Raw genomic sequence first — 26,095 nt, 5'->3', positions numbered from 1 at the left:
ACATGGTTGGAATAAAGATTTTTTTAAAAGCGACTGTGTCTGTCCGTCTGTCCGAGAGCCAGTGGGGGGAGCTGGGAGCCAGGACGCCTGGGTTCGGGGGGGGGGGAGTGGGGACTAGTGGTTAGAGCGGGGGGGGGGGGGGCTGCAGAGCTCCCAAGCTCCACCAGGGGGCCCCGTGTCACCAGCAGGCTCGGGGCTCAGCAGGGGGCGCTCTCCCCTGGCAGTCGGGGCTGCCCCAGGGCTGTGCCAGGGGGCGCTGGGCTGCAGGGGGCTCGTGCTGCCTGGGGGGCTCCAGGTTTCAGCTAGGGACATGGGGGGCAGTGCAGAGGCTTGGAGCCAATCCCTGGCACGCGGCCCCATCCGGCCTCTCCCCAGTCCCCACCCCTGGGGGCAGGGACTCACGGGCCCTCCCCAGCCTGAGGCGGGTCCCCTCCCGTCCAGACCGGGCGCAGCCGCCACCAGCCGCCTCAGTCCGGACCCGTGCAAGCCGCTGGCCTCCCGGGGCTGGCTCCTTCCTGTGGCCAGGTGTGGCCCGGCGGGCGGCTGGGAAGCACCCAGGGGTGGGGGAGACGGGGCAGTGGGGACTCTCCTGCCCCCTTTGTGTCCCGGGAATGAGCCCTAATCTGGGGGCAATTGGGATGGGGGGGTCATAAGGAGGGAATGAAAAAGGGGGGGGTGGGGCAGGCTGCTGTAACCACTAGCCCCCACTCCCCTACCAGAGCCAGGGAGAGAACCCAGGAGTTCTGGCTCCCAGCCCCTGTGATTGACCCCCACGACCCTTTTCCTGCCCTAGGTGGGCTGGTCGCGGCCTATTTCTGACCAGACTCTTATACTAGCTGGAAGGGACGAGATAGAGACACTAGCCTGGCTGGGAGCCAGGACTCCTGGGTTCTCCCCCTGGCTCTGGGAGGGGAGTGGGGGGTAGTGGTTAGAGCAAGGGAGGCTGGGGGATAAGACTCCTGGGTTCTCCCCCTGGTTCTGGGAGGGGAGTGGGGTCCAGTGGTTAGAGCAGTGGGGCTGGGAGCCAGGACTCCTGGGTTCTCCCCCTGGCTCTGGGAGGGGAGTGGGGGCTAGTGGTTAGAGCAAGGGAGGCTGGGGGATAAGACTCCTGGGTTCTCCCCCTGGTTCTGGGAGGGGAGTGGGGTCCAGTGGTTAGAGCAGTGGGGCTGGGAACCAGGACTCCTGGGTTCTCCCCCCGGCTCTGGCAGGGGAGTGGGGTCTAGTGGTTAGAGCAGGTGGGGCTGGGACTCGCCCAACCCTTGTCAGGGTCATCTGGGCCCCCAGTGATTGTCCTGGCTCCAAGGAGGAATTTTTAGTGTTTGCTTTTCCTCTGCTTTGATCCGTAAAGGAAGCGGAAATTGCCCCCTCGGCCTTGACCTCCAGCACCTGCACTAACCCAGGGCGGGGCTACCAGGGGGCGGCGGGTCGGGAGTGAGGGGCACCGGCGGGGCTGAGATCGGGGGATGCAGAGGCAGCTGAGTTGGGACCCTGGGAACAGCAGGACTCGAACCTGGAAGGACTATGAGCTCCATGACTGGATGTCGGAGGAGTACAGGCACATCGAGGGGAAATACGTCCGGCTGACGGGCTACCCCTGCTCCTGGACCTTCTACCACCACCTCCGGCAGCAGATCATCCAGGAATTCTCCTTCCACGACCACGTCAAGGAGGCGGCCAACCGGTACCTGGCCAGGCTGCGTGGGCAGCGCCGGAACGTGACCTATGTGGGCGTCCACGTCCGGAGGGGGGACTACGTCCGGGTGATGCCACAGATCTGGAAGGGGGTGGTGGCGGACAAGGCCTACCTGGAGAAGGCCATGGGCTACTTCCGGGCCAAGTACCAGGAGCCGGTCTTCGTGGTGACCAGCAACGGGATGGAGTGGTGCCGGGAGAACATCGACGCCTCGTGGGGGGACGTGTATTTCTCGGGGGGCAGGAAGGAGTCATCGCCGGGGAGGGATTTCACTCTCTTGGTCCATTGCAACCACACGATCATGACCATCTGGAGCTTCGGCATCTGGACCAGCTACCTGGCTGGGGGGGGAGACCATCTATTTGGCCAACTACATGCTCCCCGATTCCCCCTACCAGTGGTTCCTCAAGCCTTCGGCAGCCTTCCTGCCCAAGTGGATCGGGATTGACACCGATCTCTCCCCACTGCTGAATCTGACACAGAGGCAGAAAAGACCCGGCCCACAGGCTACCAACAGGACCCGCAGGGATAGGGGGCCAGCCATCAGCGAGGGAAGAGGGCGCTGGAGAGTTCAGGGTGTATCGGAGCAGATGTTGGTCAGGCACGGGGTGGGGTCAAGACAACCTGGCTCCCTTCTGCCAACTTTCTCCTAGGATTCCTCAGAAAGGGCCATCTTGTTCCTAGGTTGAACTGTTAGAACAGGGGAGCTGTGAGTCAGGATTAGAAGTGAAGTGAAGTAAAGCCAGGAAGTGAAGCCAGCTATAAAAATAATAAATAACAAATGGAAGAAGGGGCAGTGGATAGTAATATATAAATCAAAAACTAGGGATTGTAGAAAATTGATAAGGGAAGCAAAGGGACACAAGGAGACATCTGTGGCAAGCAGAGTTAAAGACCATACCATGTTTTTTTAAAATGTATATTAGGAACAAAAAAGAATCCTGAGAATGGTATTGATCTCTTTTAGATGGAAATGGTAGAATTTTCAATACTGCAGACAAGGTAGAATTTTTCAATAAATAGTTCTGTGTCTGGGGAAAAAAACAGATGACGTTGTCATAGCATATGATGATAACACACTTTCCATTCCACTAGTTCCTCATGTGGATGTCAAACAGCAGCTACAAAAGTGAGTCATTTTAATATCAGCAGGGCGCAGTGATATGCATGGAAGAGTTTGAAAAGAGCTGGCTGAGGAATTGACGGCACTGTTGATTTTGCCCTGCAGCAGGTCCAGAAGAAAGCTCACGTTGTGCCAAGTTTTAAAACGGGTAAATGGGATGACCCGAGTAATTATGGGCCTGTCAGCCTGACCTCGATCCCGGGGAAGATAATGGGGCGGCTGATACGGGACTCGATTGATCAAGAATGAAAGGAGGGCACCATCGTTCACCAGCGTGGGATTATGGAAACTAGACCCTGTCACACTAACTTGCTAGCCTCTTTCGGTGGAGGAAGGTCACAGGGTTGGTGTCACATCAGTCGACGTCGGCAAGGCGCGGGAGCTGGTGACTGATTAACAGGCACGCTAGGAAATGAGCGTGTTAAATGGAGTCACAGCTGCCCAACTGATAGGTCTCAGAGCACTTGCACATGAAGACGTGCCTTCGAGCAGGGGGGAGGGGGCGCGTTTCCAGGGGGCGGGTCCCGCAGGGGTCGGTTCTGGACTCTGAGCTCGTTCATGTCAATGACGTGGAAGAAAATATTCAAGCCTCACAGATCAAGTTTGCAGAGGCCACAAAACCTGGAGGAGGGGCCCCCAGCTGGGGTGGATCGGCCGCCGCTCGGCAGCTGGGTTGAGTGGTTAGAGACGATGTCCCTTCCCCTGGCCTCCCCCGCCCCAGCATGGGGCCCACGGCAGCCACAGAGCCCGGGCGTTACAGACGGACGGGGGCGGGGGGGAGGGGCTCGCCTCCCTGCCTGGCTGGCCCCAAACCTCCCACGCGGCTTGTGTTGGTGATAGACAGAGAGATCCCCCCACTCTGCCCCTGCCCCAGATTCAGCCACCCCCGCTGCCCCCAAGCCCTTGGGGCTCAGGGTTGGCCCTGCCAAGGCAGAGGGAGACCGGATGCCTGGGTTCTTCCAGGGTGGGAGGAGGGCGCTAATGGGTCACAGCTGCAGAACTGTGTATCAATCCTGTGGGGGGTGGGGATAAATTCCCCCCAGGGTTGGGCTCCACCTGCCCCCCCCATTCCTCCTGGCCCAAGAGCAAGTGCTTACAGTGGGGGAGGGGGGGCCGGGAGCCAGGACTCCTGGGTTCTCTCCTTAGTGGACAGGGAAGGGCAGTATTCAGTGGGGCACTGGCGGAAGGGCGGGATCTTGTGACTCTGATTTTATTGTTGCTTGTAAAAGCCCATCCTTTGCCTAACAGTTCTGGCTTTACAGCCCTGTGCCACGCACACACTGGGGCCAGTTTATAGCCCAAGAATGTGCCCACCCACAGAGCCCTGCTGAACCTGCCCCACTCAGCCGGGGGTAGAACCCAGGAGTCCTGGCGCCCAGCCCTCCCTGCTTTTTCCAAAGGGTCAGTTTCACCAAGCTGAAAAGAATTAGGAACCGAAGCAGCCTGGAGGAAGAATTTAATCAGACCCATGTGGCTATTGATTGGGGATTGTTTACCAAACACCTGACTAGGTGCCCCGATAGCCACTATTCCACACTTGAGGAGGAAGGCCGTACTGGTCACAGACTGACCTGGTTTAGAGGGGAAGTGAAAGCAGCAATAACAAATGGAAGGATGGGGGAAATGGACAGCATATAATCCAGAAGATAGGGATGGGGTAGAAAATTGATAAGGGAAGCAAAGGGACACACAGAGCATTCTATGGCCTGCAGTGTTGAGGACAATAAGGAGGCTGGGTTTTTTTAATGTATATTAGGAACAAAAGGAATCCTGACAATGCTATTGGTCCATTTTAGATGGAAATGGTAGAATTATCAATAATGCAGAAAAGGCAGAATTGTTCAATAAATATTTTTGTTTTGTGTTTGGGAGGAAAAAACAGATGATGTCATATCAGATGGTGACGATAATGCTCTTTCCATTCTGCTCCTATCTCAGGAGGTGGCTGAACAGCAGCTATCAAAGTGAGACATCTTAAAATCAGCAGGTCCAAATAACTTACAGCCAAGAGTTTTAAAAGAGCTGGCCGAGGAGCAAGTTTTAACCATTCAACCTCACGATGGACCCATTTGGTGACTCCTAGGAGAAGGTCGGCAGAACCAACCCACATTGTCTTGATTCTCCCCACCACCACCACCTGTGCCTGACCAAGGTCCATGCTGATGCCCCCTAAACTCCCCAGGACCGCCTACCCCAGCTGGGGGCTGGCCCACTATCCCAGCGGATCCTGCTGGTGGCCTGCAGGCTGGATCCTATCTGCCCCTAGGTCCCACCCCGCAGTGGGGAGAGATCGGCGTTGATCCCGATCCACTCGGGCAGGAAGGCGGCCTCAGGTTTGAAGAGCCGGAGGAAGGGGGAATCGGGCAGGGTGTAGTTGGCCAAGTAGACAGTCTCCCCACCGACCAGGTAGCCGACCCAAATGCCGAAGGTCCCGATGGTCATGATCGTGTGGTTGCAATGGGCCAAGAGAGCAAAGTCCCTCCCCGGCGACGACTCCTTCCCGTCCCCTGAGAAATACACGTCCCCTCGCGAGGCGTTGATGTTCTCCCGGCACCACTCCATCCCGTTGCTGGTCACCACGAAGACCGGCTCCTGGTACTTGGCCCGGAAATAGCCCATGGCCTTCTCCAGGTAGGCCCTGTCCGCCACCACCCCCTTCCAGATCTGTGGCATTACCCGGACGTAATCCCCCCTTCGGACGTGGATGCCCACGTAGGTCACGTTCCGGCGCTGCCCACGCAGCCCGGCAAGGTACCGGTTGGCCTCCTCCTTGACGTGGTCGTGGAAGGAGAATTCCTGGAGGATCTCCTGCCGGAGGTGGTGGTAGAAGGTCCAGGAGCAGGGGTAGCCTGTCAGCCGGACGTATTTCCCCTTGATGTGCCTGTACTCCTCCGACATCCAGTCGTGGAGTCCGTAGTTCCTCCACGGGACGCTCCGGACCACGTCGCTGGAGACCACGGGCAGGGTGATGCGGAAGAGCGGCGCCAGCTGCCGGTGCATCTCCGGGAGGATGTAGGCCTGGCGCCCGTTCATCTTGGCCAGGGCGTAGAGGGTGGCGTATTCCCCCATCTGGTTCCCCAGGCGCCCGATGGAGTTCACGGTCCACATGCCCCGCTCTGTTGGGGGGGTTGTGGTGGGGGGCGTGGCTGGGGACCCCTTCGTTGTGTTCGGGGAGGGGAGCCTCTGACTTGCGGTGGGGAACCGGCTGCTTAGGTGGAGGAAGATGGAGAGGGTCATGATGGCCAGCAGGTAGAGGCTGAGCTGGAGGGGCAGCCGGAAGGGGACCCAGGAGTCCAGGGCAGTCATGGCTCCCAGCCGTGATGAGGGAAGGAGGTCCCAGCCTGGGGAGAGAAGGAGCAGGGGGCTGGTGGTGAGTGGAGTGGGGGGAAGAGAGGAATGGGAGGGATGGTTCAAGGAGATGGGAGAGGGTCTCCCAGGGCCAATGATCCCACAGCCCAGCCGAGGGGCCAGGGGACCCCAGCTCCAGCAGTATGTTGGGGGAGGGGAGCAGAGTCACTCAGTTTCTGGGGGGCCGAAGCGCCGGAACCCCGAAGCCCCGCAGCCCCTTGACCCCGGATCCGCCCCTTCAGCCGCCAGCCGACACCAGGCCAGGCAAGAACAGACAGAGCAACAGTGTTTTCCCCTCCCCCCTGCTGGTGCCCCTCACTCCCGACCCACAGCCCCTGCTAACCCAGCCCTTCTGGTGCCCCTCACGCCCAACCGCAGCCCCCTGCCAGCCCAGCCCTGGGCTCCCCCAGCCCTGCCGGTGCCCCTCACTCCCGACCCGCAGCCCCTGCTAGCCCAGCCCTGGCTCCCCCCAGCTCTGCCGGTGCCCCTCACTCCCGACCCGCAGCCCCTGCCAGCCCAGCCCTGCTGGTGCCCCTCACGCCCAACCGCAGCCCCCTGCCAGCCCAGCCCTGGGCTCCCCCAGCCCTGCTGGTGCCCCTCACTCCCGACCCGCAGCCCCTGCTAACCCAGCCCTGGGCTCCCTGCCCAGCTCCTGTGAGTTAAGGGCAGGGTTGGGGGTCGATGTGGTGCTGGGCTTCTTTGTGGCATCATCCCCTTTGGACCCCAACAGGCCCGGGGGTGGGACCGGGGGTGGCCAGGCTGGGGTGGGTGAGGGAAGGGCGGGGGCGGGGGGGGCGGGAATTTCCTGTTCAGCCTCAGATAAGATCAGATTAAAAGCAAATAAGGAAAATTCCTCCCGGGTGAAAGAAACGCTGGCGTCTGTGATGAGCCTGACACAATCGCGGGTAGGCACTGAGCCCTCCCTCCAGTAGCCCCCCTTCCCTCCCCAGAGCCGGGAATCACCCCCCGGCCCCCACTTCTAACCTCTAGACCCCCCCCCTCCCCTCCCAGAGCCGGAGAGAGAACCCAGGAGTCCTGGCTCCCCGCCCCCCCTGCTCTAACCACTAGATCCCACTCCCCTCCCAGAGCCGGGGAGAGAACCCAGCAGTCCTGCCTCCCAGCCCCCCCCTCTAACCACTAGACCCCACTCCCCTCCCCCAGAGAGGGTGGAAGGTCGTATGGGTCTATTTGTAGCTGGATTCTCTCTCCCTCCAACCTCCCCTATGGGACTGTACCACCTGGGCTGGGAACGGGGTGGGGGGCGTGAGAAGGAGCCGATGGGAGCCAAATTCTCCCCCCCCCCCCCACTCCCACCCCAGATATTTCTTCCTTCCTATTAATCCTTCGCCAGCCACTGGGAGAGATACACAAGCTGCCTTGGCTGGGCAGGGGCTGGGAGCCAGGACACCGGGGTTCTCTCCCTGGCCCTGGGAGGGGAGTGGGGGCTAATGGTTAGAGCAGGGGGACTGGGAGCCAGGACTCCTGGGTTCTCTCCCCGGCTCTGGGAGGGGAGTGGGGTCTGGTGGTTAGAGCAGGGGGGGCTGGGAGCCAGGACTCCTGGGTTCTCTATCCCCTCTCAACGAGGATCCAGTCCCCTCTCTCATTCCCTTGTTCCAACCACCTGAGCCCAGAGATCCCCCTTCGTTGGGTGGGGCAGGACGGTTCCCGCTTCCCCTGGACCCTCTGTCCCTGCCTTCGTCCCCCCTCCTCCCACACCGCTTCTCCCACCGCACACCTGGGCTCTCTCCTTCCATCGCTCCCACCCAGCCCGGCCGCACCTGTCAGCAGGACGGATCCAGCCCGCGACTGCCAGCAGGTTCCACTGCTCGGAGCGGCTGGGCTCGGCTGCGCCCCGGAGGATGGGAGGGGATCGGAGCCCTGCCTCCGGGGGTGGGGACAGCGCTGAATTTGTGCCTTGGCGTGTCTGGCATCTGGGCTTTGCCCTTCCCAGCCCCGGCACCGACAGGCCTGGCACTTCCCAGCTCCGGCGCCTCTGGGCCTGGCACTTCCCGGCCCCGGCGCCTCTGGGCCTGGCACTTCCCGGCCCCGGCGCCTCTGGGCCTGGTACTTCCCGGTGCCTCTGGACCTGGCACTTCCCGGCCCCGGCGCCTCTGGGCCTGGTACTTCCCGGTGCCTCTGGACCTGGCACTTCCCGGCCCCGGCGCCTCTGGGCCTGGCACTTCCCGGCCCCGGCGCCTCTGGGCCTGGCACTTTCCGGCGCCTCTGGACCTGGCACTTCCCAGCCCCGGCGCCTCTGGACCTGGCACTTCCCGGCCCCGGCGCCTCTGGGCCTGGCACTTCCCGGCAGCCCAGTGCCCCTGGCACTGCCCCGGGGCATTGGGCCCAGCCCTGCCTGCCAGGGGAGAGCACCCCCTGCTGGCCCCCGCCTTTCCACCCAGTGCAGCCTGGGCCCAGCCCTGGGTACAGCAGGAGCAGCCGGACAGGCCTCCCTTCCCCCGGCCAGCTGGTCGCTAACACTGCGTCCTGATGCCGAGCGCGATAACGACACGGCTAATGGGCCGGGGCCGTGCCAGGCTGCACTGCTGGCGGGGTGCCACCCATTGCTGCTCAGGGTGAGGCCACAGCGTCCTGGAGCGCGGCCGGCCCCATGCCCAGCCCTGCTCAGGGCTCTGAGCACCTGTGCAGAGTCGGGGGGGGAGGAGATGGGGGGAGGGAGTCCCCTGGCAGGCAGGGCAGGCCCAATGGCCCCAGGGCGGCACGAGGGGGCATTGGGCTGCAGGGAGGGGGGCGGGGGGCCAGCAGGGGGTGCTGGGCTGCAGGGAGGAGGCCGGGGGGGTCACCAGGGGGCGCTCTCTACTGGCAAGCAGGGCTGGCCCCATGGTCCCAGTGCGGCATGAGGGGGCATTGGGCTGCAGGGAGGGGGGAAGGGGGGGCCAGCAGGGGGCGCTGGGCTGCAGGAGGAGGGTGGGGGGCCAGCAGGGGGCACTGGGCTGCAGGGAGGGGGGCAGGGGGCCAGCAGGGGGCGCTGGGCTGCAGGGAGGGGGGCAAGGGGGCCAGCAGGGGGCGCTGGGCTGCAGGGAGGGGGGCAGGGGGCCAGCAGGGGGCGCTGGGCTGCAGGGAGGGGGGCAAGGGGGCCAGCAGGGGGCCCTGGGCTGCAGGGAGGAGGGTGGGGGGCCAACAGGGGGCACTGGGCTGCAGGGAGGGAGGAAGGGGGGCCAGCTGGGGGCGCTGGGCTGCAGGGAGGAGGGTGGGGGGCCAGCAGGGGGCACTGGGCTGCAGGGAGGGGGGAAGGGGGGCCAGCAGGGGGTGCTGGACTGCAGGGAGGGGGCAGGGGGGCCAGCAGGGGGCGCACTTCCCTGGCAGGCAGGGCTGGCCCCATAGTCCCAGTGCGGCGCTAGGTGGCGGGGGGGGGCAGCAGGGGGCGCTGGCCTGCAGGGAGGGGGGAAGGGGGGCCAGCAGGGCGTGCTGGGCTGCAGGGAGGGGGCGCTCTTCCCTGGCAGGCAGGGCTGGTCCCATGGCCCCAGGGCGGCGCTAGGGGGCACTCTCTAGGAGTCTGTGTCAAGGTCTGATTAAATATAACCCGGTGGAGAGAACCCAGGAGCCAGCAACTGCCCCCCCCCCATCTCCGGGCTCCTCATCTCTTTGGGTTGGGGTGGCAGCCCCCCCCCAACTATCCAAAGATTCACCCCCCTCTGCCCTTCAGCGCAGTACAGCTGGGTCCCTCCTCTCCCTTGTTCCCCTCCCCAGCCTGATTACCTCCCCATAACAGGCTCCTTCCTCCAAGATCTGGGGTACGGGGCGGGGGGGTGTCAGTGTATGGGGGGGCGATAATCCATTAATCTGACCACACTGTTGGACTAGTTGTCACGGAGTCCCCGGGCAACGCTCTGGAACTGCTCCCCACAAAGCCAGTCAGGACTTTGGGGAGCCTCCTCTCCCTCGCAGCAGACTGTCCTCAGGGCAAGAAGCTCACACGGCTTCACCCTCATGGGTCTGACTTTAGAGCATTCAGCATATGCCCTGTGACGAACTGGGACTGTTCTTACTGTGATCTGTAAGTGCTGACAGGGGAGTGTGGCTGGGATGGTCTGCATTGGGGGATGGGAGAATGACTGAAGGGAAATACCTGAGCCTGTAACATGAGAACCCAGGAGGGGGCTGGGGCGAGGTGACACCTTTGCCGGGGAAACGGAACAAAGGCTGTGGGAGGGGTCGCTGAAGGCAGAGTCGGGGAAGCTGGCTGGTGAGGTGGCTGGCAGGCAGGGAGGGCTCTGACCTCTGGAGGGGGGCTGGGATGCCCGAGGACCCCAAGATGGACCTAACTGAGGGGTATCCTGTTGTCTGTGCCTGCAAGACCTGTCTCGGACTGTATTCCCGTCGTCTAAATAAACCTTCTGCTTTACTGGCTGGCTGAGAGTCATGGTGAATCGCAGGAAGCCGGGGGTGCAGGGCCCTGAGTCCCCCCTTACTCCGTGACAACTGGTGGCAGCGGTGGGATCTACTGCACCCCGTGGACGGCGCTTCCTGCAGTAAGTGACTGGGGAGCAGTAAAACGAAGGGGGATTGACGGGGACCAGGCGTGCTGAGGAGTCAGAGAGAGACGGTTATCACCCCTGGGAGTGTGTGACCAGCGAGAAGGACTTTTGCAGTAACAGGGTCCCCCGGGGGATCGCAGCGAGTGGTCCCAGGGGCGGAGGAGTCTGCAGCTCGACCCTGGCAGAGAGGTGGTGACCTTGAGAAGGGCTGGCACACTAGGGGTCTCCCTGGAAACTGTGGGGAGCGGTGAGCACCCAGGCCTGTGAGTGGCCAGCAGGAAGATGTATGCCAAGCGGCTTAAGAGCGACCTGGTGGAGCTGTGCAAGCAGAGGGGGGTGCACATTGGGAGGCTCACCAAAGAACAGCTCATTGCCCAGCTGGAGAAGGGAGATCGCGCGAATGAGCTGATCCCTGTCTCTGAGGGAAGCAGCCTGGCAGATGCAGCGCAGGCCCCAGTGTCTGTCCCAGCTGGGAGTGGTCAACCGGCTGCTGAGGGCTTCCCGAGACCCCTCCTTCCTATGCCTAGGGGAAGGGTGGGGAGGAGCCCAGCAAATACCGAGGGCGCCGTGACCCCCCCGGCCAGCAGGGGATCCTCCCGGCAACGCTCGCCGGCCAGCAGGGGATCCTCCCGGCCACACGCGCCATCCGTGGAGCGGAATGGGCTGGAATGGGAGATAGAGCTAAAACTGAGAGAGCTGGAGGATCGTGAACACCAGAGACAGCATGAAGAGAAACTGAGGCAGCATGAACGGGAGGAGAATGAGAGACAGAGGCATCATGAACTGGAGCTGGCGAGGCTGAAGGGCCGCGAGCCCCCGGCTGCGGTGAGTGAGGGGGGACCCAAGACTGCACGGAGCTTTGATAAGTGCATCCTGGCCCCACGTAAGGAAGGGGAGGACATGGATGACTTCCTGGATGCCTTTGAGACGGCCTGCGAGCTGCACCAGGTTCATCCTGCAGACAGACTCCGGGTTCTCACCCCCTTACTGGACCCCAAAGCCGTGGCCTTGTACCGCCAACTGGAAGAGGCGGAAAAAGGGGACTATGAACTATTCAAAAAGGCCCTGCTACGTGAGTTTGGGCTGACTTCTGAGATGTACCGGGAAAGGTTCCGGAGTCAGGATAAAACCCCTGAGATCTCATATCTGCAACTAGCCGTCCGCATGGAAGGATACGCCAGCAAGTGGGCTGCTGGGGCCCAGACAAAGGAGGACCTGGTTAAACTGCTGGTACTGGAGCAACTGTATGAGCGGTGCCCATCTGACCTGAGGCTGTGGTTGGTGGACAAAAAGCCAGAGAACCCGTGACATGCAGGCCGGCTGGCCGATGAGTTTGTGAAGAGCCGGTCAGGGGCTGGCAGGGAGGAGTCCCAAAGGAACAGTCCCACCACAACGCAGAGCGAGAGTCACCATGGGCCATCCCAGCGGGAAAATACGGAGAAAGCCCACCAAAGGGGAAGATCCAGCGTCAGGTCCATCCAACCCACTCGAGGGGACCCCTGGGACATGGTCTGCTATCACTGTGACCAAAGAGGTCACATACGGGCCCAGTGCCCCAGGCTCAGGGACAGACTGAGCAGACCAAACCCACAGAGGGTTGACTGGGTAGAGACCCAGCCGGGCGAGAGGCAGCACTCCCAGGGAAGGGGGGCTGGCAGAGTACCACCTGCTAAGGAGGGAGGAGAGCTCCAGGCCTGCTCCTCTGCGGGGCGGGATGCTCCAGACTCAGGGTTTTTGGTTTATACGGTGGGCGCGGGGCGGTCCCTCCGGAAAGAGTACCTCGTTCCCCTGGAGGTGGATGGGAGGAAGGTCGATGGATACTGGGATACGGGTGCAGAGGTGACGCTGGCCCGGCCCGAGGTGGTGGCTGCAGATCAGGTGGTGCCCAACACCTACCTGACCCTGACGGGGGTGGGCGGGACACCAGTCAAAGTGCCCGTGGCGAGGGTACACCTGAAGTGGGGGGCCAAGGAGGGCCCCAAGGATGTGTGGGTACACCCGTATTTGCCCACTGAGGTGTTGATGGGGGGGGACCTGGAGGACTGGTCAAGCAGCCCACCAAGTGCACTGGTTGTGACCCGCAGTCAGAGCCGGCGAGGGGCACTGCGCCCTGGCCTTGGGGAGGGTGCCTTGCCTGAGGCGCAGGACCCTAACCTGGTGGGGAGGGAACGCCCAGGGACACAGCTCAGGGAGGCTGTGGCTTCAGACCCAGCCGGCAAGAGAGAGCAGGTGGCCATCCCTGTCCCAGCTGCTGAGTTCCAGGCCGAGGTGCAAAAAGATCCCTCCTTACGGAAGATAAGGGACCTGGCCGACCTCGGTGCGGTACAGACCATGGGGAGAGGTGGCTGGAAAAGGTTCCTGTGGGAGAAGGGGTTCCTGTACCGAGAATGGGCTCCCCCAGGGAAAATGGAGTCAGGGGGATTCAGGAGGCAGCTGGTGGTACCCCAGAAGTATCGCCGCCAGCTGCTGTACCGGGCCCATGACATTCCCCTCTCAGGGCACCAGGAAACCTGGCGTACCCAGCAGAGGCTGCTACGGAGCTTTTACTGGCCTGGGGTCTTTGTTACTGTCCGGCAGTACTGCCGATCCTGTGACCCCTGTCAGAGGGGGAGGAAGGCCTGGGACAAGGGGAAAACGGCTTTAGGACCCTTGCCCAGCATAGAGGAGCCTTTCCAGAGGGTGGCCAAGGTTAAAAGGGGGGCTCTGAACCAAGAGAGCCCGAAGCACAGACCTCCGGACTGGAACGCTGGGAGAAGACCCCAGCCCAGTTGGAACCCCAGGGGTATTGGGGTGGAAAAAGGGCACAGGCCGCATAACCCTTCCCCCATGCGAACTACGAGTGCCATCGAGCACCCCCGACCTAAGGGGGGGAGTGAAACTGGAGGGGCCTGGTGTAATTCTCACCAAGGAATGGGAGGGATGCTGGGGCATCCATGGGAACGGGGGTAGGTTCGAACTTCCCCGGGTCACTGGCTGAAGTGACCCCGCTCAGTTCGGTCTCGAAGGGGGGAGATGTGACGAACTGGGACTGTTCTTACTGTGATCTGTAAGTGCTGACAGGGGAGTGTGGCTGGGATGGTCTCCATTGGGGGATGGGAGAATGACTGAAGGGAAATACCTGAGCCTGTAACATGAGAACCCAGGAGGGGGCTGGGGCGAGGTGACACCTTTGCCCGGGAAACGGAACAAAGGCTGTGGGAGGGGTCGCTGAAGGCAGAGTCTGGGAAGCTGGCTGGTGAGGTGGCTGGCAGGCAGGGAGGGCTCTGACCTCTGGAGGGGGGCTGGGATGCCCGAGGACCCCAAGATGGACCTAACTGAGGGGTATCCTGTTGTCTGTGCCTGCAAGACCTGTCTCGGACTGTATTCCCGTCGTCTAAATAAACCTTCTGCTTTACTGGCTGGCTGAGAGTCATGGTGAATCGCAGGGAGCCGGGGGTGCAGGGCCCTGAGTCCCCCCTTACTCCGTGACACCCCTCCGTGCGTGTCCCACAGCCAGTCCGCCCAGGTGGGGTCCTGGGGAAGCCAGAGGGTCCTGCACCCTCACTTCGCAGTCAGACGTGACTCTCAGCCAGCCAGTAAAACAGAGGTTTATTAGATGACAGGAACATGGTCTAAAACAGCTTGTAGGTACAGAGAATGGGATCCCTCAGCTGGGTCCATCCTGGGGCCCAGCGAGTCAGACAACCCCGTCTGCCCTCACTTCCCGTCCCCAGCCAGCTCCAAGCTGAAACCCCCTCCAGCCCCTCCTCTCTGGGCTTTGTCTCTTTCCAGGGCCAGGAGGTCACCTGATCTCTTTGTTCACCTTTAGCTATTTCCTTGCAGGGGGGAAGGGCCCTGGCCATTAGTTGCCAGGAGACAGAGTGTCAGTGATTTATGCACACTGGCCTTTACCCTTCCACCTAGAGACTTAAGAAATGCATAGGGGAAACTGAGGCACCCACACAGTATTCAGAGGAAACATTAAGAACAGTCCCACTTCGTCACACTAGTCTGAGTGCGAAGGGGGAACAACTGGACTCCTGGGCTCTCTTCCCAGCTCTGTGCAGGCAGTGGGGTCTAATGGTTAGAGCAGGGGGGCTGGGAGCCAGGACTCCTGGGTTCTCTCCCCCAGCTCTGGGAGGGCAGTGGGGTCTAGTGGTTAGAGCGGTGGGGGGGGGAATCTGGGAGGGGAGTGGGGTCTAGTGGTTAGAGCAGGCGGGGAGGGGACTGGGAACCAGGACTCCTGGGTTCGTTCCACATAGGGTGACCATTTTTCCCTATGCTGAATATGGGACACCTGGTAAAGTTACTCGTATTCAAGTGAGTTCAACGGCAACCAGTCAGATCTACGCAGTACAAACCTTCAAATTAACATCAAGTTGACTGAGCCCCTGTTAAAAAGAAATACTGCATAGCTGCATTCTTTTTATTTACCTGCTTATCTTTAAGGCTTTAGGGTTCACATGGGGAGGGGTGACACCCCCCCCATCCCTCCCCGCAGGGAGAGGTTACACACACACGTACCCCTCTCTCACACAGGGAGGGGGTAACTGACCAACCCGAACCTCCCTGCCCAGCGCTCTCCACTATGAGTCGGCAATGCGACGTGGCTGTGAAAAAAGCTAATGCAATTTTGGGATGCGTTAGGCGAGGTATTTCTAGTAGGGACAGGGAGGTGCTGCTTCCGTTATACAAGGCGCTGGTGAGACCTCATTTGGAGTACTGTGTGCAGTTCTGGTCTCCTATGTTTAAAAAGGATGAACTGAAACTGGAACGGGTACAGAGAAGGGCCACTAGGATGATCCGAGGAATGGAAAACCTTTCCTATGAAAGGAGACTCGAGGAGCTCGGTTTGTTTAGCCTAACCAAAAGAAGGCTGAGGGGGGATATGATTGCTCTCTTTAAATATATCAAAGGGATTAATACCAAGGAGGGAGAGGAATTATTTCAGCTGAGTAGTAATGTGGACACGAGAACGAATGGATATAAACTGGCCGTGGGGAAGTTTAGGCTTGAAATTAGAAGAAGGTTTCTAACCGTCAGAGGGGTGAAATTTTGGAACAGCCTTCCGAGGGAAACGGTGGGGGCGAAAGACCTTTCTGGCTTCAAGATTAGGCTTGATAAGTTTAACGTGCCATCGCGGGTAAAATGAGGGTCCGGCTGTAGACTCTTGCCTGTATGCTCGGGGTACTGCTGATCGCCATATTTGGGGTCGGGAAGGAATTTTCCTCCAGGGTAGATTGGCAGAGGCCCTGGAGGTTTTTCGCCTTCCTCCGCAGCATAGGGCAGGAGTCGCAGGCTGGAAGATTCTGTTGTGGGTGGGTCAGCTTTTGTGGCCTGCATCATGCGGGAGGTCAGACTAGATGACCATATTGGTCCCTTCTGACCTTAAAGTCTATGAGTCTATGAGTCTATGAGATAGATAGTGTAGTGAGGCAGTGTGGTCCCCCGCTGCCCTGGAGAGGGACGAGCCCCTCCCGACACCAGAGTGGGCGGAGCCAGTGAGTCCGGCGCCCGCCCCCCAGAGGTCAAGGTGCAGGACAGGAAGTATAAAAGCCCGACCCCAGAGCTCACTCCAGGAGCAGCTGCTGGATAGGCTGGTCCCTCTCTGGTTGGGAGACTCCGGCGACCGACAGCAGACCCAGAGGAGCTGCCCAGCCTGCCCCTCGTCAGTTACCCAGAGGACCCCATGGTGCTGGCCCCCCCCGAGGACACCGTCCAGACCCAGACCCCCCCAGAGGGGGAGTTTGGAAGGAGCCCGGGGGTAGCTGACCCTAGTCTGGCTGTAGCCCTGCCAGAGCCTATGTCAGCGTGTCGCAGCCGGGATCCCCACGGACTCAGCAGCGGGCCTTCTGCCACTGCTAGGGCCCCGGGCTGGGACGCAGCGGAGTGGGTGGGCCTGCGTCCCCCCTGCCACCCAGTTTGCGGGTGTCAGTCCCTGCCCGAGGGCCTGAGCCACTGACTCTGTTGCCGCGGACCACGGGCTGAGTGGGAATAACGGCCTGGTTTTGCCTCTACTGCTGTTGCGGCGAAAGACTCCCATGGCCCGGCTAATTCCCCGAAGACTCCCACAGCCCGGCTAATTCCCCGTCAACGACTGGAAGGAAGTAGCGAGGCGGTGGGGTCCCCCGGAGAGGGACCAGCCCCGGCCAACCCCCTCGACATGGCCCCAGCCAAAAAAGTAGCCCACACTTTGTGAAACACTTTAATGAGTCCAGGGTTTGGTCTATGTGTTAACTTAACATCGCCATTAATGTTCTTCAGAGAGCGCTTCCTCTGGCATCCAGCCATGGAGGCTGTGAGCTGGTGTACCTCAGTTTCCCCTTGTGCCCAGCAGTTCACGCTTGTAGTGGTTTTTCTGCTCTGGAAAGTTCTAGAAATGGGACTATGCATTAGCTGTGAAACCTCAACATTATTAGGCTTTTTTAACACAGGGTGTGTTCAGGTTGAAGCAAACAGCATAACCATAAGGGTTTCTGTTCTGTACCACTCTTCATGTGTTCAAGGGGTTTTCCAAGAGACATTGTACAGTTTTTGGTATCAGCAACAAGTTAGTTACAATCATTAGCAACAACCTTCACATCAGTCTTATCACGAGGGTACATTTACAATCCTTTTTGTCATGCCAAGTCTTGGGTTTAGATGAATCACTCTTTAGGTCAGCTTGTTCCATATCCCTTTTGCACCTTTGTGGCTTTTCCTTGCCTGCAGGGTCTTCCTTAACGTAGGCTTTCAGTTTAACCACTTCCTTGGGGTTTGGGCATTTTAGGATTAACCTGTGGCTTTTATTTGCAAGGTTTAATCCTTCCCTTCCTTCCTGTTCAGGAGGGTCAAAATCTGAGCTCTCTTGTGTAACAGACTCCATTGGCCGGCTGGGGGCGTCCTCTTTGCTAACCGCTACAGACCTTGGGAGGCAGGCCAGTCCTCGCTTACAGACAACCCCCCAACCTGAAGCAAATACTCACCAGCAACTACACACCACACCACAGAAACACCAACCCAGGAACCAATCCCTGTAGCAAACCTCGTTGCCTTCTCTGTCCCCATATCTACTCTGGCGACACCATCAGAGGACCCAACCACATCAGCCACACCATCAAGGGCTCATTCACCTGCACATCTACTAATGTTATATATGCCATCATGTGCCAGCAATGCCCCTCTGCCATGTACATTGGCCAAACCGGACAGTCTCTACGCAAAAGAATAAATGGACACAAATCGGACATCAGGAATGGTAACATACAAAAGCCAGTAAGTGAATACTTCAATCTCCCTGGATATTCTATAACAGATTTAAAAGTCACTATCATTGAACAAAAAAACTTCAGAAACAGACTTCAAAGAGAAACAGCAGAACAGGCCCAACAAAGAAAATAACAGAACACCACTAGCTGTCACCTTCAGCCCCCAACTAAAACCACTCCAGCGCATCAAAGATCTACAACCTATCCTGAAAGATGATCCTTTACTCTCACAGATCTTGGGAGACAGACCTGTCCTCGCTTACAGACAACCCCCCAACCTAAAGCAAATACTCACCAGCAACCACACATCACTGAACAAAAACACTGACCCAGGAACCTATCCTTGTAACAAAGCCTGATGCCAACTCTGTCCACATATCTATTCAAGTGACATCATCATAGGACCTAATCACATCAGCCACACCATCAGGGGCTCGTTCACCTGCACATCTACCAATGTGATATATGCCATCATGTGCCAGCAATGCCCCTCTGCCATGTACATTGGCCAAACCGGACAGTCTCTACGCAAAAGAATTAATGGACACAAATCTGACATCAGGAATCATAATACTCAAAAACCAGTGGGAGAACACTTTAACCTGTCTGGTCATTCAATGACAGACCTGCGGGTGGCTATCTTACAACAGAAAAACTTCAAAAACAGACTCCAACGAGAGACTGCCGAGCTGGAATTGATATGCAAACTAGATACAATCAATTTAGGATTGAATAAGGACTGGGAATGGCTGAGCCATTACAAACATTGAATCTATCTCCCCTTGTAAGTATTCTCACACTTCTTATCAAACTGTCTGTACTGGGCTATCTTGATTATCACTTCAAAAGTTTCCCCCCCCCCCCTCTTACTTAATTGGCCTCTCAGAGTTGGTAAAACAACTCCCACCTGTTCATGCTCTCTGTATGTGTATATATATATCTCCTCAATATATGTTCCATTCTATATGCATCCGAAGAAGTGGGCTGTAGCCCACGAAAGCTTATGCTCTAATAAATTTGTTCGTCTCTAAGGTGCCACAAGTACTCCTGTTCTTTTAGCAGAACTAAAATTCATTTGCAAATTTAACACCATTAATCTGGGCTTGAATAGGGACTGGGAGTGGCTGGCTCATTACAGACGCAGCTTTGCCTCTCCTGGAATTGACACCTCCTCATCTATTATTGGGAATGGTGATACCAGTCAGCTCTGTGTTTTTGGGGAACCAGGGTGCAGTATACAGCCTGACTCATGAAAGACACCTCCCCCCCAGCCTCTGCTTAAACCAAAACCCATCAGAGAAAACAACTTGCAGAGAGCAGTGAAGGGCGCTGGGAGACACACCTAGACCCCTCCTGACATGGTGACAAGATGAAGACATCTCCATTAGCATACAGAATGGAGAGCAGACACAATTCCCCTCGCCTCATCTGCATGAAAGATGGGACAGGAAGACATCTCAATTTACATACAGAATGGAGAACAGAGAACCACACTGAATTCTGGGACCAGAAAAAGCAGGGAAGCACTGCATCATGGGAATCTCTGCTCCAGATGCTAATGAACCTATGTCTGCACACACCCAGCTCAGCAATTATCAGACCAATTCTAGTAATGAATCCTTGATTGATATCCAAATACTGAAGCAGCCTAGTGGCATTGTGAGCTCCCTGGAAGAAAACACCACCCATAGCCAAGAGTGATCAGCTCCTAATGTCTAGCCTAAAGAAAACCCTTGAGTCATCAGCTTACCTAGAAACAGATCTAGTGTTCTCCCTTCAACCATTGTAATTTCTCTACAAAAATCCCGACTCACCCTCCAGGCAAGGTTCTGATGCTTAGATCCGAACTATGCATCAGTTCCACTGGAACTCCATCTTCTGACTGATCGTGCTGGGGGCTCTGCCTGTCTCCAGCATTCAGGACCCTCAGCTACCACCATCACCTGGGAACCCCGACCAGTTCAAGCCTCATGGAGTGGGTGAGATCCCCCCTCTTTCTCTCTCTCGGTTTTCGTTTCTACCTTAGGTATTAACCTTTAATTGTGTATGTTAGGTTGGTTTAGTCCTCCTTGTGTAGTTATCACTATTATTCAATAAATAACTTCTATGGTTAAGTTGGTTGTTTCTCTCTCTCTTGCTGAACTTTACTCGTTTGTGTTTTTAGCTTCCCCCATTCACTCTACAGCAACGCTTCTTTTACCTAAGCTAAAGATCCCTGCAGCGCCCAACATACTGTGGGGTTTGCTCATCGAGTAGGTTACTGCCAGTACAATTGTGTTGGGGGAGTGGGGATAGGGACGTGCTGAATCTGGGACGCATAAGGGTAACAGCTTGAAAGTGCTGCTTGACCCAGTCCATGGAGCCCAGGGGCATATAAGGAGAGACAGCTTGAAAGTGCTGCTTCCTCCAGCCAGTGAGTCCAGAGACATATAAGGGGTCAGCTTGACAGTGCTGATTGACCCGGTCCGCTCAGACTTGCTCTGTTAATGTACGTGTGGGTGTTCATCCGGTTCTGGGGTGGGAGTAACCCAGCCCTAGGGACCCTAGGTCCTGCAGGATAGCTCCATTGGGAGGGGACGTGCAGAAGGGAGAAGTAGAGCTCCATATAAACACACAAGTGACACAAGCAGCACATTGACAGGATTACAGAACCCCCTTCCCCAGAGGAGTAACCCGAATAAATGAGCATACCCCAAAGTAATGGGCACATCTGGTAACAGTGGACTACATCCACCCTGATTGAATTGGCCCTGTCAACACTGGTTCTCCACTTGCGAAGTAACTCCCTGCTCTCCATGTGTCAGTATATAATGCCTGCATCTGTAACTTTCACTCTATGCATCCGAAGAAGTGAGGTTTTTACCCACGAAAGCTTATGCCCAAATAAATCTGTTAGTCTTTAAGGTGCCACCAGACACCTTGTTGTTTTTGTAGATACCGACTAACACGGCTACCCCCGGATACTCGCTACAGGCAAGTCTCCCCCCCCCCCCCCCGAGTCAGTCAGGTAATTTGCATCAACACAGACAGTAGCTTGTTTACTAGTTTTCAGAGCCTCAACCTTTACCAATTCCTGTCTTATAGAGATACCGTCCATTTTCACTACCATGTTCGACTCAAGGGTCTTTTGTCCTTCCCTTGCCAATCTCTGCTTCCACATGTGTGACAAAGTGGGACTGTTCTTAATGTTTCCTCTGAATACTGTGTGGGTGCCTCAGTTTCCCCGATGCAGTTCTTAAGTCTCTGGGTGGTGGGATAAGGGGGTGTAATTGTTGCAGAGCAAAGGGCCAGTGCACATAAATGGCTGACACTCTGTCTCCTGGCAACTGATGGCCTGGGCCCTTCCCCCCTGCAAGGTGATAGCTAAAGGTGTTGGAGAACAAAGGAATCAGGTGACCTCCTGGCCTGGGAAAGGGACAAAGCCCAGAGGAGGAGGGGCTGGAGGGTGAGTCTGGGGATGTTATACAGACAAAACCACACAGGATCTTTTCAGGGGGAAGACAAAGATGCCACATTTATTATGATAATTTGATTTATGACCAATAACTGATATCTTAATACACACAAACACCAGATGTTCTGCAACTGCTGCATAGTTACCAGTCCTGAACGTAGCTTGGGTTCGTGGCTTGATTTTGCAGCTTGGGTTCATAGCTTGTGGCGGCTAACTGACCAGGAAAGCCGGGCACAAGGACGAGCTGGGTCTCTGTTGGGCATGCACCGATGCCCTTCCATGCTGACAGCAGAATGTTACCCTCCAAAGAATTCCATCTCACCCATCCTTTTTGTAGGCTTTAGTTTGAATCCAGAGTCTATAGGTCTTGCTGTGTCACCCTGCCTCTGGGTTTTGGTGATTGATCACCCGTCAATTGCAGAGGAGACTTTCAGCCTGGGACCTGGCTTTGATCTTCCTTCTATTGTAGCTTTTCTGTTTAGGGTGGACGCTTCTTACTTTGTTAGGGCTCTTGTCTGCATCTTCAGCCGTTGGTGTTTGAACTCTATCTCATCAGGACAGGCTGGGGCTGGAGGTTGATTCCATCATCCATACATACCTCATTCACACATCTAAACTAAACTAATAAGATTACAGCAGGGTTTGCAAAAATGAAGGTTGGAGCCAGCTTTTACAAAATGGAGTAAGCCTTTTAAAATGGGGTTTGAATGACAATATGGCAAACAGTGAACAGGAGGGCTGGTCTACACTGGGGGCGGGGGGGGAGGATTGATCCAAGATACGCAACTTCAGCTACACAAATAGCGTAGCTGAAGTCGAAGTATCTTGGATCGAATTACCTTGGGTCCTCACGGCGCGGGATCGACGGCCGCGGCTCCCCCGTCAACTGCGCTACCGCCGCTCGCTCTGGTGGAGTTCCGGAGTCGACGGTGAGCGCGTTCGGGGATCGATATATCGCGTCTTAACGAGACGCGATATATCGATCCCGTGAAGACGTACCCGAAGTTACAATGTAAGCAAGTGTAATAAATGGTGAATAGAAGTTACAATACTGAACCAGTGCAAGTCTCAGTGATTTAAGCAGGAATTGGATGGATAGTGAAATTTACAAAGGCAGCTGACTGAACAGCGATGGCTCTTAACAAGCATCTTAACTGTCAATTAGCCAGTTATTGGGGTAACCGGTTTTATGAATGAATGTTGTTTCATTCATAAAACTTTACTTATGAAGTTACATTAAGAAAGGGAACAATTAAAAACAATTTCATTCATCAGTTCTACAGGGACGTGGAGTGAGTGCAGATGTGGATGTCTGGCTCACTGCCCCCCAAAATGGACCCGTTTGAGGGGTCCTGTTCTCTGTACCTACAAGCTCTGTTTTAGACCGTGTTCCTGTCATCTAATAAACCTCTGTTTTACTGGCTGGCTAAGAGTCACGTCTGACTGCAAAGTCCTGGCTTCCCCAGGACCCCGCCTGGGCGGACTCGCTGGGGGAAGCGCACGGAGGGGCAGAGGATGCGGAATGCTCAGGGGTCAGACCCAGGAAGGTGGAAGCCGTGTGAGCTTCTTGCCCTGGAGAAGGTCTGCTCACAGAGAGGAGACTTCACCAGAGTCCTGACTGGCTTCGTAGGGAGCAGTTCCAGAGTATCGCCTGGGGACTCCGTGACAACATGGAATCAGAGGTCAAGTCCACTAAGCCCTGGTCTACACGACGGGGTTAGGTCGAATTTAGCCGCGTTATGGCGATTTTATAAGCAATGCGTCTACACAACCAACCCCATTCCGCCGACTTAAAGGGCTCTTAAAATTGACTGCTGTAGTCCTCCCCGGTGAGGGGAGCAGCGCTAAAATCAACCTTGCTGGGTCGAATTTGGGGTAGTGCGGCAGCAAATCGACGTTATTGGCCTCCGGGAGCTATCCCAGAGTGACCGCTCTGGTCAGCACTTTCAACTCCGATGCACTAGCCAGGTACACAGCAAAAGCCCGGGGAACTTTTGAATTTCATTTCCTGTTTGGTCAGCGTGGTGAGCTCAGCAGCACAGGGGACCATGCAGTCCCCCCAGAATCGCAAACGAGCTCCAGCACGGAGCGAACGGGAGACACTGGATCTGATTGCTGTGTGGGAAGAATCTGTGAAGGCAGAACTCTGATCGAAAAGAAGAAATGCTAATATATATATATATGCCAAAATCGCACAGGGCATGGTGGAGAGAGGCTACACCAGGGACACACAGCAGTGCCGCGTGAAAGTCAAGGAGCTCAGGCAAACCGACCAAAAGACAACGGAGGCAAACGGTCGCTCCGGGTCAGAGCCCCAGACATGACGTTTCTATGATCAGCTGCCTGGCATTCTGGGGGGGACCCTACCACTACCCCACCACTGTCTGTGGACACCTGCAAGGGGGGAGTCTCACGCAACAGGGAGGAGGATTTTGTGGATGATGAGGAGGAGGAGAATGCGCAGCAGGCAAGCGGTGAATCTGTTCTCCCCGGCAGCCAGGACCTTTTCATCACCCTGGAGCCAATACCCTCCCAAGGCGGGATCCTCGACCCTGAAGGCAGAGAAGGCCCCTCTAGTGAGTGCACATTTGTAACTACAGTACAGGGTTTAAAAGCAATTGTGTTTAATGTTTGATCTGCCCTGACGAATTGGGATGCATTCGCGGCCAGTACAGCTACTGGAAAAGTCTGTTAACGTGTCTGGGGATGGAGCGGGAATCCTCCAGGGACATCTCCACGAAGCTCTCCTGGAGGTACTCTGAAAGCCTTTGCAGAAGGTTTCTGGGGAGGGCTGCCTTATTTCGTCCTCCATGGTAAGACACTTTACCACGCCAAGCCAGTAGCAAGTAGTCTGGAATCATTGCAGCACAAAGCATGGCAGCGAATGGTCCTGGGTTTTGGTCGCATTCATGCAACATTCGGTCTTTATGTTTCTGTGTCAGCCTCAGTAGAGTGATATCATTCATGGTCACCTGGTTGAAATAGGGGAATTTTTGTAAGGGAAGAGTAAAAGGACCCCGGTCATGCTGGGCTGTTTGCGCTTGGCTAAAGGGTATCATCCCGGAGAATAGCCATGCGGTGGTGGGAGGGGTGTGCTGCACATCCACCCCAAAACCGCAGCCCCTCCTTTTAAATGGCAAACCCAACGGGCATTGCTTGCTATGGGAAAGGAGGGTGCTGCAGTTTGAAAACTTTCCCACATGTTATCAAGGCGTTAGAAGCCAAACCCCGCGTACCCTTTGGCTTACCATGGCTTCCTGGAAACCAAATTCTGCTGCCCAGCCGTGTGAGATGTGTCACCATACTGGCAGGCGCTCAATATAAAAGGCAAAATGTGACCTTGTACCTAAAACACATGTGCTGTCTGCTGTGAATTGCTTGATTCACTGTGAAAGAGTCTCCCTTTTGTTCTCAGAAATGTATCTTCTTAAATTTTACTCTCCCTTTTTATCCCCCCTGCAGGTGCAAATGTTTCTACGCTCCCTGCATCAACTCCGTCCCTGAGGTTATCGCAGATTAGAAGGCGGGGGGAAAAAAAAAAAAAAACGCACTCGCGACGACATGTTTTCCAAGCTCATGCAGTCCTCCCGCACTGATAGGGCCCAGCTGAATTCATGGAGGCATTCGGTAGCAGAGGCCAGGAAAGCATACAGTGAGCGTGATCAGAACACGCAGGAGGAGATGCTGAGGCTAATGGGGGAGCAAACGGACATGATCAGGTGTCTGGTCGAGCTGCAGGAAAGCCAACAAGACCACAGACCGCCGCTGCATCCACTGTCTAACCGCCTGCCCTCCTCGCCAAGTTCCATATCCTCCTCACCCAGATGCCCAAGAATGCGGAGGGGGAGGCTCCGGGCACCCAGCCACTCCACTCCAGAGGATACCCCAAGCAACAGAAGGCTGTCATTCAAACAGCTTTGATGTGTAGTGTGGCTACATTAAGCAATGTGGCCTTGTCCTTCCCTCCTCCCCCACCCCACCCGGGCTACCTTGTCAGTGATCTCTCTCTCTCTTTTTTTTTTTTAATAAAGAATGCATGGATTAAAAAAATAGGGACTTTATTTCCTTTGCCAGCTGTGGTCGAAGTGGGGAGGGAGATTACTTTCCTGTAAGCCAAATTCAACAAAATTAAATCGCCCCGGTTTTGCATCAAGGAAAAACACACACACAACTGTCATGCCGTAGCCTGCCAGGCATGAAACTGTTTTTTCAAAGCCTCTCTGATGTGCAGCGCGCCTAGCTGTGTTCTTTTAATCCCTCTGGTGCCTGGCTGTTCAAAATTGGGCGCCTGGTGATTTGCCTCAACCTCCCACCCCACCATAAACATCTCCCCCTTACTCTCACAGCTATTATGGAGCACACAGCAAGCAGCAACAATGAAATATTGGTTGCGCTGAGGTCTAACCTAGTCAGCAAACAGCGCCAGCGAGCTTTTAAACGTCCAAAGGCACATTCTACCACCATTCTCCACTTGCTTAGCCTATAGTTGAACTGCTCCTTACTGCTGTCCAGGCTGCCTGTGTACGGCTTCATGAGCCATGGGAGCAAGGGGTAGGCTGGGTCCCCAAGGGTAACTATTGGCATTTCAACGTCAACAACGGTAATTTTCTGGTCTGGGAAAAAAGTCCCTTCTTGCACCTTTTCGAACAGCCCGGAGTTCCGAAAGATGCGAGCGTCATGCACCTTTCCCGGCCATCCCACGTTGATGTCGGTGAAACATCCCTTGTGATCCACCAGGGCTTGCAGCACCATTGA

At 56.7% G+C, this 26,095-nt stretch overlaps 1 protein-coding gene and 1 pseudogene across 1 annotated transcript; one reads left to right on the top strand and one right to left on the bottom strand.

Annotated features, from left to right (window-relative positions):
- Positions 1 to 1,463: 1,463 nt before the first annotated feature.
- On the top strand, positions 1,464 to 3,065 carry LOC135893100 (galactoside alpha-(1,2)-fucosyltransferase 2-like; annotated as a pseudogene).
- A 2,013-nt stretch (positions 3,066 to 5,078) lies between these two features.
- Positions 5,079 to 7,918, bottom strand: LOC135893126 (galactoside alpha-(1,2)-fucosyltransferase 2-like). The gene is made up of 2 exons (XM_065420912.1): positions 7,900 to 7,918; positions 5,079 to 6,157 (listed from the first exon to the last, which is right to left on the bottom strand). Exons 1-2 carry the CDS (start codon positions 7,916 to 7,918, stop codon positions 5,079 to 5,081), a joined length of 1,098 nt encoding a protein of 365 aa, XP_065276984.1.
- Between the last annotated feature and the right edge of the window lie 18,177 nt (positions 7,919 to 26,095).

This window comes from Emys orbicularis, chromosome 21 (assembly GCF_028017835.1).
Source record: "Emys orbicularis isolate rEmyOrb1 chromosome 21, rEmyOrb1.hap1, whole genome shotgun sequence".
Classification (NCBI taxonomy): domain Eukaryota; kingdom Metazoa; phylum Chordata; order Testudines; family Emydidae; genus Emys; species Emys orbicularis.
Note: the sequence above shows the minus strand (reverse complement) of the source record. Positions and strands in the feature narration are given on the sequence as shown.